This window comes from Sabethes cyaneus, chromosome 3 (assembly GCF_943734655.1).
Source record: "Sabethes cyaneus chromosome 3, idSabCyanKW18_F2, whole genome shotgun sequence".
Lineage (NCBI taxonomy): Eukaryota > Metazoa > Arthropoda > Insecta > Diptera > Culicidae > Sabethes > Sabethes cyaneus.
Genome location: NC_071355.1, coordinates 205,215,637 through 205,232,512, shown reverse-complemented (window position 1 = coordinate 205,232,512; position 16,876 = coordinate 205,215,637). Strand labels below are relative to the sequence as shown.

The 16,876-nt window shown below is 40.2% G+C and overlaps 1 protein-coding gene across 1 annotated transcript in view; it reads right to left on the bottom strand.

The window, feature by feature from the left end:
• LOC128740614 (SPEG neighbor protein-like) overlaps positions 1-9,753 on the bottom strand; it is a 57,303-nt gene extending 47,550 nt beyond the window's left edge. Inside the window, exons 1-2 of the mRNA XM_053836175.1 lie at positions 9,708-9,753; positions 9,104-9,336 (exon numbers count right to left, since the gene is read on the bottom strand). Coding sequence (XP_053692150.1) covers positions 9,104-9,336; positions 9,708-9,753 — 279 coding nt within the window. The remainder of the gene's footprint in view (positions 1-9,103; positions 9,337-9,707) is intronic.
• Between the last annotated feature and the right edge of the window lie 7,123 nt (positions 9,754-16,876).

Genomic DNA, 16,876 nt, shown 5'->3' with positions numbered 1-16,876 from the left:
ACCATTTCCATATTAGGGCGATTTTCCTGAATTAAGTCAGGGTGACTCTGCTATTTTACAATTTTACTCCATAACTTTTTTATTTTGCTCGTAATTTATTTCTCGTAAAACACTTCTTTAGATGATTTTTGGGGCTCAATAAGACGCAACTTTTGGTGGAAAAAGAAACTAGCCATCTACTTTTCTTCTACACTTATATTAAATTTTGTGTTAAAAATAGGCCGTTTTCAAATGTAAGTATTTTAGAAAGATGCAAGCAGAATTAAAATCGGTTGATTGTGTTTAAAACAACGTAATGTTCTGTGCATAATATCAAAAACTTGGAGAGGGGATTTTTTTCTATCCAAAATAAATCAACTTTGAATATGTGGGATTTTAACATATTTAGGTATATAGAGTTCAGTCATAACTCCGGAACGCCTTGATTGTTCTTCAGCAAACTTGTCGTACATGTTTTTTGATATAAGTAAATCAGAAGTAAAGGGGAAGGGGAAGTACAAATAAGTAAAAATGGCTGTGATTATCTTGCATTTAGACCGTTATAAGTTGTGTGAGGGATTCAAATCTAAAAAAGAATGTATAAACTTAGCCTCATGTTTGTTGACTTGACCTTTATAATGAGGTTAGGCATTAAAAACGGTAGTCTTTCCAATATAAATATAAATTTAAATATACATATCAGGAAGCTGTTTAAAGTTTCTTCGTCCATGGAATGGAACGTCATGGAACGCATGGAAACTTCGTTAAATATTCGCTATAAAGCTTACGAGCGCGTGTTTTGGCCGTCGTATTTTGCTAATCATTACGGTTTGGCACAGTCCTCACGTTGAAATACTTTATGTCTTGTCGTTGCTTAGAAGTGTGAACGAATGTTGGCGACATTTTATTTTACGAGCAATGGTACGTACAGAAAGATCTGGTCTCCTCCATAATATTTGTTTTACCTTCGCACCCTTGTGGTGGTTCCTCAGATCCGCTTTTGTTCCACTTCCCTTCTTCCTAGCTGTTGTCAAGCGAGTATCGAACGATTTTAAAACACTGTGAACAGTGCTTGGAGGAAATCCAAGCTTTTTGGCAAGTTTTCTTAACGAGAGATCCGGATTTTCATTGCAACCGCGCACTATTGCTTTTCGCTCCTGCTCTTCTTTCGACGCCATTTTACGCTGAGCGCTTGTAATATAAACAAGTGTTATATTTTCAGAAAGAACAGACATACGTCTACCACTCTGCAAAATATTTCACTCATTGTTAATGTGTTGCCGAAGCTGTATCTGCTTAGGGGTGTCCATATTTTGTCGCGAACAAGCCTTAGTTTAGTTCGAATTTCACCTCTAATTTCAGATCCAATTCCAAGTGCAAATTAATGTCCGAGTTTAGGGCCAATGCAATTTAAATGTGTAATTTCAGTGTCAATTTTTACGTACAATTTTAAGTCTTATTTAGTTCCAATTTTACCACAGATTTTAGGTCAAATTTCAAGTGCAATTTAGTGTCTCATCTTAAGTCCGACTTCATGTTCAATTTAGTTCCCATTTTACCACGTATTTCAGGTTCAAGTGTAATTTAATGTTACATTTTAAGTCCAATTTCAAGTCTAATTTAGTTCCAATTCCATCTCCGATTTGAGACCTAATTTCATCACCGATTTCAGATCTAATACAGCCATGTATGGGTCAGTTAAGTATGATGATGCTACAAAATTAATGGTAGAAACACAGATCTAAATAATTTACAGTTTATTTATAACTTAATTGACTAAAAATATATTATAATTTGATGTTGTGTGTGTGTGTGTGTGTGTGTGTGTGTGTGTGTGTGTGTGTGTGTGTGTGTGTGTGTGTGTGTGTGTGTGTGTGTGTGTGTGTGTGTGTGTGTGTGTGTGTGTGTGTGTGTGTGTGTGTGTGTGTGTGTGTGTGTGTGTGTGTGTGTGTGTGTGTGTGTGTGTGTGTGTGTGTGTGTGTGTGTGTGTGTGTGTGTGTGTGTGTGTGTGTGTGTGTGTGTGTGTGTGTGTGTGTGTGTGTGTGTGTGTGTGTGTGTGTGTGTGTGTGTGTGTGTGTGTGTGTGTGTGTGTGTGTGTGTGTGTGTGTGTATGTGTGGGTGTGTGTGTGTATGTGTGGGTGGATGTGGCTATGTGTGGGTGGATGTGGCTATGTGTGGGTGGACGTGGCTATGTGTGGGTGGACGTGTCTATGTGTGGGTGGACGTGTCTAGGTGTGGGTGGATGTGTCTATGTGTGGGTGGTTGTGGGTGTGTGTGACAGTACTCGCGATTTAGGGATCTTGTTGTATCTTGTAATGTACTCAGCAACTGTCTGAGTGAGTTCAGATTAGATTTACTGACGAGATTCAATCTACGATGGATGGTACTCAGTGCTGTGTTTGGATTTCATTGTCAAGTTCATTCGAATCACACAGAGGGCTTCGTCAAGGTGATGGTCTCTATGGCGAACCAAGTATACAAAAGGCGACTAAGGCTGAACGGATACGATAGGCAAGGCATGTTGCAAGAATGCCGGACAACTACCCTGCAAAGATGATGTTTGCCTCAAATCCGGTAGGAACACAACGATCAGAGGCGCAGTGAGCAAGATGGTTAGACAAGCTGGATCTGGCGGAGAGTATACGGTGTCTGAGGAATTGGGGAGCATTGGCCCACAACCGAAAATAACGCAGAACTGTACTGTACGGTAGACTGTGATCCCTTGCAACTTCCCGAACTTTCTCGGCTTGTCTTGCTTGATCAAGAGCGTGATGCAATACATTTTGTATCATAGTGTTTCGAATTCTGTATATTGATTTTCTTAGCACGCTTTTTCGTTTTACTGAAAACAAATTACAATTTTAGTCAAAAGCAGCGAACCCTGTTGATCTATATGTTTGACCCATAATACTAACAAAAGTGAATTTTGCTGTCAGTATTATGGGCCATTATTTAACTTCGTACATTAAAGCGGAAAACGAATTTTAGGTGGTTTCGCCGTAAATCAATGAATACATACCTATTCCCTCGATTTTCATCCATTTAGCATTCAGACACACAAATTTATGCCGCTATTCAGCTTATAATTCACGACCGACTTTTTATAACTGCCGCAAAAATAACAACTAATCGACAGTCGATTTGAGCCAACTGCCAACTATCGGAAAACTAAGGAACTAAGTGTATTGCTGTCAAGCATGCAACGGAATGTTGCTTCTGTCTGTTGAACTCATACACGATGGTTAAATATTAGTTTGCTACGTATAAAACTAACGTAATGTAAAGACTGGCCCATAATACTGGGTGGCCCATAATACTGAGATGACTGTATCAAGTGCAAATTATATTTGCTTTCAGGGCCAAATGCTATTTAAAGTGCAATTTCTGTGTCCCATTTTGAGTCCTATTTCAAGTCGAGTTTAGTTCCAATTTTACCGCCTATTTCAGGTCCAATTTCAAGCGCAACTTAATTTCCCATTTAAAGTTCGATTTTGTATCTAAGTTAATTCCCATTTCACCTCCGTTTTCAGAATTAATTTCATTTGTAATTTAATGTCCGATTTTAGGGGTAAATTCAAGTCTAATTTGCAATTTGAAGTGCATTTTCAATATTCCATTTTAAGTATAAAGTACAATACAAGTCTTGTTTTGTTCCAATTTCATCTCCAATCGCATAACTAACTTCAATTGCAACTTAATGTCTGATTTAAAAGGCACATCCAAGTCAAGCTTCAAGTACAATTTGGAGTCCTATTGATGTCCAGTTTCACTGTCCCACTTTAAAACCAATTTCAAGTTCGATTTGAGTCCAATTTTATCACCGGTCTCAAGTCCAATCTTATATCCCTGTTCGTTCATGTCCAATTCAGTTTCAATTTTATCTCTGATTTCAGGTCTAATTTCAAATTCAATTCAATGTCCAGTTTTAAGATTAAATTTACGTCTAGTATCAAGAGCAATTTGAAGTTTGAAATCCAATTTCAATGTCTTATTTTAAAACCCAGAAGCGAAACCGCGCGTAGCTTTTGACGGCTTTCCCTGGTCTTTCGTAGCAACAAGTATCTATCTATACAGGGTGTTAGGTAGCTTAATGCAGATATTTCAGGGGCTGATAGAGAATCACAATTAACTAAAAAAAATCCTTCTACACATATGGTCAAATCTCAATTGTTACAGAGTTATTGATCATTTTAAGTTTTCGGTTCAGTTTGTCTTAAATTAGCTCTGGTACAAAAACTATGCTAGCTAGCTCAATTGTGTTACTTTCATTCGAAAGCTGATTTTTTACTCAAAATTGGTGTTTCTCAAGACGTTTTTATTGAATTTCTCCTAAAAATGTGTGATAATACTGACTGCCAAGTTAAAGCTCTGGTACCGTTCTCCAATTCGTTCTTTGGCGTAAAACTCCTATTTCTTTTAGTTTTGTTGCGATTTCATTTCAAACGTATCGTATTAGGTATTGAATTAGTATCTGAAAACTGTAAGCATTCATACATCACACATAGCACACTAGATTACCGCGTGCGATGAACACAGGCTGACGCGCATGAAAAACAACAACAATGTTTTTCATAAATTGAGGGTTCGCCTCCACTTTTGCTTGTTTAACCTTGCAAAACTCAAGCCGCTTAGGTTTATTCGCTGGCAGCAGCTCTTGAGCCTATAGTATGGAAAGGGTGCACTTTTACTCGTTTCTACACGTTCTACACCTCCATGGTGACAAGAGACTGTGCGGCAATTTGCCTTGTATTTGTCTTGAAATCATTTTCCCAATCCGCAAAATTTTATGGTCAATCGCTGACGCCACTTGCTGACGAGGTTGAGGTTTCTCTCGAAGCCTCGTTGAAAACAACGTTCCTTCTCGGAAGCGACGCCCGGTTCGTTGTCATAGACGTCCCTGAATTAAAATCATTGTGCAACAAAACGAACACTTCTGGATATTTGTTCACTTACTTGCATTAGGTAGCCGACGATCAGAAAATCTACAACCATACTCCTGCTGGGCTGCCGTTGCTCACAATTAGCGAAGCCATAACAAAGGCGAATCCTTCCGGAGAATACATTTTAAGAAACGTCCCAGAGAGACCCGAGAAATCAGTTTCGAAACTGTTTTCCATCTGCGTTTAACCGTGTCCATCGCACGCGTTGATGTAGCATGCTATGCGTGATGTATGAGTTCGAGCAGGTTTCAGGTTCAACCGAAAACTAAAAATGTTCAATAACTCTGTAACGATTGAGATTTGCCCATATGCGTAAAAGGATTTTTTCGTCAAATATGATCCTCTATCACCCCCTGAAATATCTGCACTAGGTTACCAAACACCCTGTATATAAGAGGCTTGTCTGTAGCCATAACCAGGTCTCTGACGGGACGTCAAAAGAGGCTTATCGCTAACTAAAAACAGGCCTCTGACAAGTCGTCATGCTTTCGTAGGAATGGGTTCTGTTCTCACTGGTCGACTGTTCGATTGCTCAACTGGTCGACTGGACTGCTCGACTGGACTGGTCGACTAGACGCTCGATTTGATTGCTCGACTGGACTGCTCAATTGAACTGCTAGACTGGACTGTTTGAGTCAACTGCTAGATTCAACTGTTCGATTGGACAGATCGACTTGACTGCTTTTCAATCAAGCAGTTCACAGCTTGCTTTAACTGCTCGACTTGGCTACTCGACTTGACTCTTCGACTCAACTGCTCGATTCGACTGTTCGATTCAACTGTTCGAACGGACTGCTCGGCTCAACTGCTTGACTGAACTGCTTGACTTGACTGCTCAACTCAACTGCTCGACTTACTACTCAACCCGACTGCTCGATTCAACTGCTCGACTTGACAGCTCGACTCAATCGCTCGGGTGAAGTGCTTGACTGAACAGCTTGATTCTACTGCTCGACTTAACCACTCGACCCGACTGCTAGACTCAGTTGCTCGACTGGACTGCTCGATTCAACTGCTTCACTAAACTACTCGAATCAAATGCTCGACAGGACTACTTGACTCAACTGCTCGATTCAACTGTTCGACTAAACTACTCTACTCAACGGCTCGATTCGATTATTCTAATCGGCTGCTCGACTCAACTGCTCGACTCAACTGCTCGACTTGCTATTCGAGCCATCTGCACGATCCAACTGCTCGACTAGATTACTCGATTTAACTGCTCTACTTGACAGCTCGTCTCAAATGCTCCACTGGACAGCGCTACTACTAGGATTGCTTGACTGAACAGCTTGATTCAACTACTTGACGACTGCTCGATTTGACTGTTCGATTCGATTGCTCGACTCAACTACTTGACTCTACTGCTTGATTCGAATGCTCGATTCGATTGCTCGTCGCAGTATTAACGTGCTGCTCATTTGAATTGGTTCGCGGCAGAAAACGGATGGTTGAGAGCCACTCACACAAAAGAGTTATTTTACGCCCCTATAGAATTAGCACACTGGAGGTAATGTGTTTATTCAGTTAAATAAAACCCAATGCGATCATAAAAACTATTTGTTTCCGTTTTAGGCCAAGACTCTTATGTACAACATCTTAGAGCTATATTACTGTAATCGTAAGATCTTCGCTTGCCGTGATGCAAGTTAATTCAATATAAAGCTCAAAGAACTAATACAAAGATCAAACATCTTCGCAAACACTGGCAAGACCACAAGATGTCCGATGATTTTTACACCAACAAATAAACAAATAAACACTGGCAAATGGCATGTATCCGCAGTTTTCTTGACAGACAATTACTTTTTCCGAGTCGATTCGGGCTCAACTAGTACAATATGGTATAACCATGGGTATAAACGTCCTGTTGAGAACTTAACCCTTCTTTATCGACAGACTTCGCAGCCGGTTATTAGAGTAAAGGACAATTACGGGGCTAGTGCAATGATCCTACTGACTCTATAGCAGCACTTCCCAGCCGAGATTCGAACATACGACAACTGGTTTGTTAGGCCAGCATCGTACCCCGAAACTAACTGGGCGGGCTAGGGATATCCTATGCTTATGTTTATGCTTCAATGGACAAATGAGCAAGCCTAATGTGCCTTTTCCGATTTGATAATTTCGATAGCTTTTCAATGACAATGACGACTTACCTCTCACTATAGACCAGAGCAACAATCGTTGAAAAGGTTCATCTAGGTAAGTAGTAAAATGGCAAAACTTGAAAAATGGGACGGACTAAAATGGTATCTGAAATGAGGAGAAATAAAACAAGGAATACCTCTCCGCAGTGCCATCAGTTGCTGCGAGGAAATTTGGAAATGGAAATTTTCCACTACTTCACATTGTTTCCCCTTCAGCTTCACCTCTGTATCAACGGTTTTTTCCCTCCCGATTCCTGCCAGCAACCATGTACTTCATTCTGGCTTCCAATTAAAAACGCCTCTATTGCTTTACAGTTGATTCCGATGATATCGACATTATCTGCTCGGTCGATGATATCGACCGAGAAGCATATGAAATACCGTGATCATAGCTCCGTTCCTTTCCACGTTCGCTCTTCGTGTTGCACCTTCCAAGGCAATGTTGCATAGCATGTTGGTGAGCGGCATCCCCTTGTTTTAGTCCAACCGCCATGCCGACGATTGATTTTGACTCACCCAGCGTCGCATGAGTCAGCTTAACCAGTCTCGTCGGAAAATCATATTGTAGTATTAGCTGCCACAGCTCCTTTCGTTTGACTGAACCGTACGCTGCCTTAAAACATTTTCGTTCGTGAAACATTTTTGTAAATAAATCGTCTACACCGTCTTGCTGAAATTTCATTAAAAGTTCTCAGTTATGGTATAAAGAAGTTGTGGTGTTCATGACTTTGTAGTGGTAATCATTAACTGTTACGTATTGACGAGAATTATTTTTGAAGAAAAACGAAGCAATGATTCCACCAGCCCATAAAGTGAATCAAACTGCAACATTTTCCGGATGTTTCAGTTGAAGGAAAAATGGTGCATAAACGATAGATGATAAGATCTCGGAGTTGAACCCTAGTTTTCTAAGAAAATCTGCACAATTTGCAGGCACTGTTCTGTCAGCTGTCAGATTAACCTGAAAAGTTTCGAATCCGCACAGACTCTGCAGTAATTTCCTAGCTTGTAACAATCGCTTATCATTTATTCATTTATATTTGAACTTTTGAAGTTCAAGCTTTGAAAGTTTTAATTATATATTACACATCAAACAACGTTATATTTTGTTGTGTGTGTGTTTACTTTAAAAAATAAATTTTGTTATCCTTTCAAATTTCATCAAATATTCTGAATCACCTAAATGGTGTTTAATTGGTTCTACAGATGATATAAAATGACTTTTTATCCCCGTTTACTAGGAAATGATTAACAAAATGATTGTGTACGAATGATTTCTTTAGTTCGCTCATTACATTTTTATTCCCTAAAATACAATAGCTGAAAAATTCAAACTTAAAAAATAAAAATGCTGCAATAATTCTTTAAAAATAAACATGATACGAAACTTCCGTTTCGGAAGTATGCATCGTTCTGGGAATTATATATTTTCATGCAGCCCAAAGCACAACAAAAAACTCCGGCGTACTAGAGTAACATTTTATATTTATTATTTATTCTGATTTACTAGGTCAGACGCCGCCGGCGGCTGGGTCAATGTCTGCTCTCAAAATGTTTCGTCTCCCATGATCCCATATTAGTTATCTTATGGGCGATGATAACCTAGCAGACGACTACGTTACGCTATTCAAAAGAACCAAAAGAATTTTCCTCCCAAGCAATCCTGAGAGTCACAACTTATTCACAGACGTCACTTATTTTTCACTCAGGATGACTTGCGACCGGCCGGTGAATTGGGAGATTCGCTTCTCCAGAGAATCTTTCAATACAACGAGGCTCGTTGGTTCTATTCATTTTGCCTCGAGGAGCGAAAGCGATAAAAAATCAGCTCGGCAAATTGGCTACACGTGTATATACGGTGCATGGTGGCAAGGCACAGCAAGTGGGAGTGTACAAAACACCTTCATTCGTTCGACTCCCCTATTGTGAGGGAGACGCAGAAAAAAGGAACAAAACATTGTACGCCCCCACCCCTGGAGAGAATCTTATCTTCACAATCAATCAACGGAATCCCTAATGAGCCGGAGCACTTACCGTTCGGTTGCCAAGATTCCGCACCCGGCAGTTGAGATAGGCCGTGTTGCCGACCAGCGCCGTCACATTTCTCGACGCCGAGATGTCAAAGTAGGGCCCCCGGTCCAGTGGGTTTTTCACGACGTCATCGTCCAGGTCGGCCTCGTCGAAGGACGACGTCTGGAAGTAGTGCTTCGGTGGTGTGTACGTGTGTGGCTCGTCGATGTCGACTGTCTGCGAGGTGGAGGTAATGCCTTTAAACGAGAATAGACGAGTGGAAAATGGAAAACGATTGATCCGAAATTAATTACATTTTCCGGTTCAGCTGCTCCGTTTGGCGGGAAGAAGGAAGTAGTGGGAACATATTTCGTGCGGAAAACGGAGCGAGCGAGGGTAGGAATGAGAAACATCAGATTTCCTTTTGAAATTGATTATGGCTTTTTCGTTCCACACATAACCCCCGGCACCGTTGACGCAGAAAATAGTATCATCAATCTTGCTTTGTAATTGGATTACTTACAGTAGAATTGATGATGCATTTTTTTCTGACAAAAACACAGGGTGTAATGAAAAGAAAATCTCTAATTGCGGAAGCGGCAATGAATAATATAACGGAAGTGCTTACCGTAGTTGATGTTTAGAAAAATCATCATAACCACTATGTGCTTCATAATTTCTAGGTATGCGGGTGATCCATGTTCTGAAAAGGAACAGAAGAAAAGAGATGTGTTTTGAATTTCTAATATTCTCCAATCATGAGTTTTAATAGGATTTATTACAGTGTGTTTTATGCCTTAAACCTATTATGTTTCGTCTATGCCAGGAAAAATATTTTGTTTGTGAGGTTCTTAACACAACAAAATAGTCAAACATGAATGAATAAATTGAAAAACAAACATTTTAAAATTTCCATTACTTTTGTGCTACTGTTATTTTATCCGAAACCACAATGCAGTCCGCTCGTTCGCTCGCATCGAATTTCATTCGAACCAATGAACCAATTATCATCACTAAGACAACAACCGATTTGCAACCGGAATGTGCACTGACCACCAATCAACTTGTGGGCTAGAATGAAGTAACTTTTCAATTTATTTTGCCCTATTTGTTTCATCAGTCATCCTCACCGCCCGCCTACGCGCCACATCGTTTGTTGGTTTTTTGACTGGCAAAAGGATTACTCTTCCAGCGAACACTTTGGCCGGTTGCACTGGGGTGGGGATTCAGCAGTAGGTAGGTACAGGTACACTGCACGAAACAATGTTTTTGTTTTTCCAGGTACCCCTACGCTAACGGTTTCGCTCGGTAGATCTGCGATACGCGCGCTAACCGCTCTGCTGTTGCATAACTGCTGCTAGTTATATCCGCACATTGGCGCACTTCTGCGGTACCTTCCGAATTCCCGTGGAAATGAGCATTTGCGTGTATGTATGTATGTATGTGGAAAATTGTTTCCAACAAAATTTTGTGACCACTTTCGTGCTGGTTGGAGCATTTGCAATACGATTTACCACTGCAAGTCATACCGCTTGGGATGGGGTTTTGCATGCTGCACAATTCCGAATGGTTTCCGCATTGTTGCCAACTTAGTTTGGATACACAGGCGAGATGCTGGAAGTTGGCAAACGATTCCAATGGTCCTGCCCCAGGCATGCGAGGGAGCATTCTTGCCGCTACTGCTGCTGCTGCTCCTGCGGTAGCGTGTTTGAACGATTGAGTTGTTATCTTACTACTCCGGCTCTGGTGGTGCAGTTTTGGGTAAATGTTGAATATTTCTGAAGCCCAATGGTACCACCTAGGCGGGACGCTGCGGTTAAAATGTTTTTCTCTTGTTTATCGAGGGAAAATTATAATTTCGGTAAAAGGTGCTTTTTGCAATGATTTTTTGAAAAAAAACTTCAGATATAGCGGTAGTTCGATTACAAAAACTGAACGATGTTTAATGATTTAGATAAACATTTTAACGATAAAGTGCATTACGCGCTAATGATCATCAATCCGTTTTCGAACGATCGAAACATGGAATTTTAATACTACGCCATGCAGGATAATTACCTCCCACTGAGAATAAACAGTTAGTTTATATAACTAAAACAAATATACATTGCGCGTAATCTTTCATTGTTGTCTACCAGCAAATAGATTTGTACAACATAACTAACAATTAGGTTCTCTTGTAAATAAAAAAAAATGCAGTATGGGATTTAGCATATATTATTAATTGTATACATACATATACATAATTGTATACATACATTGTTTGTGTATTTTGTGAACCGATTGAGATATTCGTTGTTTTTCTAACGAACTGCCACATCGGACAAGTTACCCGAAAACACATCATAAGATGTATTTAAGAAAATATATCTTACAAACAATTGTGAGAGGTGTGCTTCCTGAGCCAAAAATGCTGATTGGTGTATCAGGTGACAATTATTTGGGCAGATCCTTCTGACAAAACTCTGACTTACGGACGAAAAACACGAACTTGATTATTTTGGCTATAGGGGCAGCACCGATAACCTTTCCCTTGGGCCATCATTTCGGAGGCTACGTGTGGTTCACGATATCCACTACATATCCAGTAGCGATGGACTTCACAGGATGAAACCATTTCGTCTGGCGAATAGTTTGTTGCTTTTAGAACAGACCAATATTTGAGATGCGCACAGTTAGCTCTGTTTTAGGCAGAGGCGGCTGTTGTTACTCGCGACTAATAGTTTTATGTTGTAAGATGAACCAGCTATAAAGTGGTTCGGGGTATAAGCGAGAGCCGGATCCATGGCCAGGAGTTAACGGCACTCTTTACTTCGGTGAGAATGTTACGAAGCACTTTATCGGACGGTTTCTTCACATTAAAGACGACCATTTGGACGTTCTTCACAGTACGCACTAATCGCTCCCAACCTTCGCCCAAATGTAGAGCCAGCGGAAGATTTAATACCCATTATGTATCAGAACCAATGAATTCCTCCATCATCTTGTCTTGTGAGGAACGTGTTGCTCGAGTCAAAGATGCTGATTCCTGATAATCTTGTCATGATCAAGGACTTCTATCTGCAGTTTCTGCAGTTTTTACTCCGCTCCAATGCAGTTAGTACTTCGATCGTTGTCGAATTGGTAGCGTTGCCCCAGCGAACAGAATTGCTGTTCGCCCTGACGTAGGAATTGAGGCTTGTTCGCAACGAAATCTGGACACCTCAATTTTGCATTAAAACAAATTTGCTAGATGTTTGATCCATGAAACAATTTTATATCATTTATGTGTGCATCGTTAATAATTATCAAACAAATTAACATTACTCATTTGGTCTGCATGAAAAATTGGCGAACTTTGGAGTTTACCCTTGCCATGAGGGTCAGTGCAGACTTGTTGCCATTCCAAAACATCTTTGGCGTAGTGACAGGATGCCAAATCAGGCCAAAACAGCGAGGGTACATCATGGCTGTGTAGGAACTGTAACAATCGTTTCTGCAGGCATTCTTCACAGTATATTTCATTGTTAACCGTTCCCGTAGTGATGTAACTTTTGCTTGCTCGACCACAGCTGCATGTGGCCTGCCATTCTAAATATTTTTTGGGGAACTTGGCTTAATTCTTTGCCCTAAAATGCTCTGCAACGCCATTCCGTTTCATGGCAGTGTAAAATGACACACCAGAAAGCTGTTTAAAGTCTTCTAGGACATACATCGTCCATTATAACACATGGAAACTTCGCTCAATATTCGCAATAAAGCTTACAAGCGCGTGTTTTGGCCGTCGTATTTTGCTTATCATTGCGGTTTGACACAGTCCTCACCTTGAAAGACTTCATGCCTTGTTGTTGCTTAGAAGTGTGCACGAATGTTGAATGTTGTATTTTACGAGCAATGATGGTACGTACAGAAAGATCTGATCTGATTGTGGTGGTTTCTCAGATCCGTGTTTGTTCCATTTCCCTTCTTCCTAGCTATTGTCAAGCGAGTATCGAACGATTTTAAAACACTGTGAACAGTGCTTGGACGTTTTCTTAACGAGAGATCCGGATTTTCATTTCGACCGGACACAATTGCTTTTCGCACCTGCTCTTCCTTCGACGCCATTTTACGCTGAGCGCTTGTAATGTTTATATTTTCAGAAAGAACGGACATACGTCTACTACTCTGCAAAATATTTCACTCATTGTTAATGTATTTCCGAAGCTGCGTGTGTTTAGGGGCGTCCAAATTTGGTCGCGAACAAGCTTTAGCGAATCACCCAAAAATTAAAAAAATATGACTGACACTGAACAGGAAAATCGCATAGAAAGGATGAAAACATTGCCTTGAAGAAGTTCAAAAGAAGTTTAAAATATATACAATGGGATTTCGAATTTGGCATGGTTCGATTTTGGTAACAAAAGTGTTTTTGGCAACACAAAATATTTCACTTCCAAAAATATGCTTTAATATCAGTTAGTTTCTGCATACACGCTTTAAATGACGAAAAAATGATGCCCTCAATGTGTTCATAAAAAATAGTTTGCGGTTATAGAATATTTCGAACAATAATATTTTTATTGTTGGAGTTCGTCACCGTGAATTTTATATATCAATTTTGTTGATTTTTTCGGTGGCTGTCCAGCAGTAACCCACCGCGCATATACGGGCTGCCCAAGATACATAAGGAGAATATGCCACTAAGACCAGTAGTGTCTACTATTGGTTCTGCCACGTACAACTTGGCTAAAATGCTGACCAACGCAATAAACAGCACTGTTGGACAAACCGCACATCATGTGAGAAACAGCTTCGAGTTTGCAAATGAGATAGCGGGAGAGCAATTTCCCACCGACGGCATTCTGTTCTCATTGGACGTGAAGTCGCTGTACACTAACGTGCCAATTGAGCTTGCGTTGGAGTGCTTAGAGGAAAGATGGAATGCAATCAACAAAAACACAAACATCGACAAAGCGAGCTTCTTGGCAGCGGTAAAGGTAGTGTTAGAATCAACCTACTTCGTATATGATGGGCACTACCACCAGCAACACTATGGGGTGCCAATGGGGAGCCCTCTCTCGCCAGTAATTGCAAACGTAGTAATGGAAAAGCTGGAACAGGAGAGTATGCGCTTACTACAAGAAAATCAGGTTCCGCTCCTATACTACCGCCGATATGTGGATGACTGCCTGTGCATCGCAAAGGAGGAACACATTCAAGCAATCTTGGAAACTTATAATGCGTTCCATGAAAGGCTTGAATTTACCATTGAAAAAGAACAGCATGGAAAGATCAAGTTTCTGGATATGATGCTAACCCGGGACAACGGAAGAATCTCAACAAATTGGCTGCCCAAACAAACCAATGGGAGATACCTGGACTATACATCGGAGAGCCCGTTTCAACATAAGTGTAACACAGTAATCGCATTATACGATCGAGCAATTAAACTAACAAACATAAATGATCGTCCAGCGGCAATACAGACAGCAACAAAAATCTTAGAGAGCAACAGTTATCCGATTTGGTTTACTCAAAAAATGTTAAAACAGCGCGTACACAAACACTACAACACAATGGAAAATGAAATTCAAAATAGTGAGGATGCAAAATACATGTCGACTCCCTATGTACCGGGCTTAAGCGAAAAAATAGCTAAAACACTTAGGAAAAATGACTTAATAGTTGCTACAAAACCTAGGGACAAAATAAAAAATAAAATTTTCAGTAAACTGAAAGACCCGATCCCGGCTACAAAACAGAAGAATGTTGTGTACTCCATACCATGTGGAGCAGGAGATAACATGGAATATATAGGACAGACAGGTAGAAGACTAGAAACCCGAATAGCGGAACATAAAAATGACACTAAAAAATCCGAAGCTAGGACAGGTTTAACACTACACACTATACAAGAAGGTCATGTTTTTGACTTTAAAAATACGCGCGTTTTGGAAAAAATAGAAAACAAGGAAACCCGTCTCACAGCCGAAATGTTTCACATTAAACTAAAAGGACAAGAGCGGACCGTAAACTTACAGCGAGAGTGCGGGAATTTTAATGACACATACAACGGTTTAATGACTAAACTGCGACAATTAGAAGACAAGAAAAAACGATAGCTTAGTTAGTAATAGTTATAGAGGACGACGCAGTGAGAATAGATGTTTAATGTAAGTTTGTGTTGACGAAAGAAAATTGTTCGAAATTAATTTGTGTAAAATAGTTAAATAAATGTAATTATGTTTTAGGCGTAGTCAATGACTGAAGGATAGTAAGTCGAAACGTCCGCTGAAAGCATCATAGTTTTTACTTTCACCGAAAAAATCAACAAAATTGATATATAATAATATTTTTATTGCCGTAGGATTACGTCTTACCGCAGGTTTCCAAAAACTTACTTGCAACAAACGGATTGCTTTTGGTGGATTTTTTAAACATAAAACGGTTGCAATCGTTGTTTAATAATGACGTTTTTTTTCCTGTATGGACTCATCACTGCGACCAGTATCGTTTGATTTATTGTAATATCGCCCGGGTGTTTGCTGTATAACCCGCACTGCATTTATTTTTGCTATAATCGCTATTGATTGAGCGATATGCTTATTGAATTTGTTATGCGTGCTTGTGTGTAATTGGGTACCCTTCTTTCAACGCTTTACTATCTAAGTATAGAGAAATGTAACGTAATGTCGTTTCACAGAAAACGAGCGCCTATTGAATATGACTATACTGTCTCTGGCCAACACCTTCTTCGCGTACAGTGTATTAAAGATTTGGGAGTGCTGTTGGATAATGGATTGACTTTCAAGAGCCACTACGACAGCATTATCTCCAGAGCCAACCGTCAACTTGGATTCATCTTCAAGATTGCAGATGAGTTCCGCGACCCACTTTGCCTCAAATCGCTTTACTGCTCACTTGTGCGATCAATCCTCGAAAATAATTCTGTGGTTTGGTGTCCATTTCATGCAAATTGGTCTCGCCGAATCGAAATGGTACAGAAAAAATTCGTCCGTTATGCTCTTCGCCATCTTCCGTGGCAGGACCCGCTAAACTTGCCGTCGTACGAAAACCACTGCCGACTTCTTGGCATTCAAACATTGGAACTTAGACGACAAACCGCACAGGCGGTTTTTGCTGCCAAACTACTTACGAATCGCATTGACTGCCCGTCACTATTAGAGCAATTAGCCATATATGCTCCCGAACGACCGTTACGCCAGAGAAGCTTCTTTTATTTGGAACCGCGGAATCATTTATATGGAGCTCATGAACCTGTTCGAATTATGTGTCTTCGTTTTAATGAGGTGTTTGAGATGTTTGACTTCAATATGCCAATACATGTTTTTCGTGACCGTTTGCTCAATGTTAGGAATTAGTTTTAGTAATTAAGAATATTCATTAAGACAATGTATGGTCAGATGAATTTACAAACAACAATAAACAATAAACAATAAACAATTTACCCACGTCGTTCCACATGACAGCGCGCAGTCCCCAATTATAGTCATCCCTGGCGTAGCAAACCAGTGCATTTTTACTATAAGGGTCTCATTTTTGCATTGTCAATAGGCCATATCGGGATAATATAGAACTCAGCATGAAGGAAGGGCGATGAGGGGCCTGAGAATAAACCGATGCTAAAGTCACTTTGACATCGAATGGCCTGATTCTACTAAGATTCGAATCCATGACCATTCGCTTGTCAAAGCAGACTCGGTAACCTTGCGGCTACGGAGCCCCCAATAATGACGTTAGTCAATTTCTATCGCAATTACATTCAATTTTTTCATATCAAAATAGGGTCTCGATTTTGGCAACATAGGCGACACG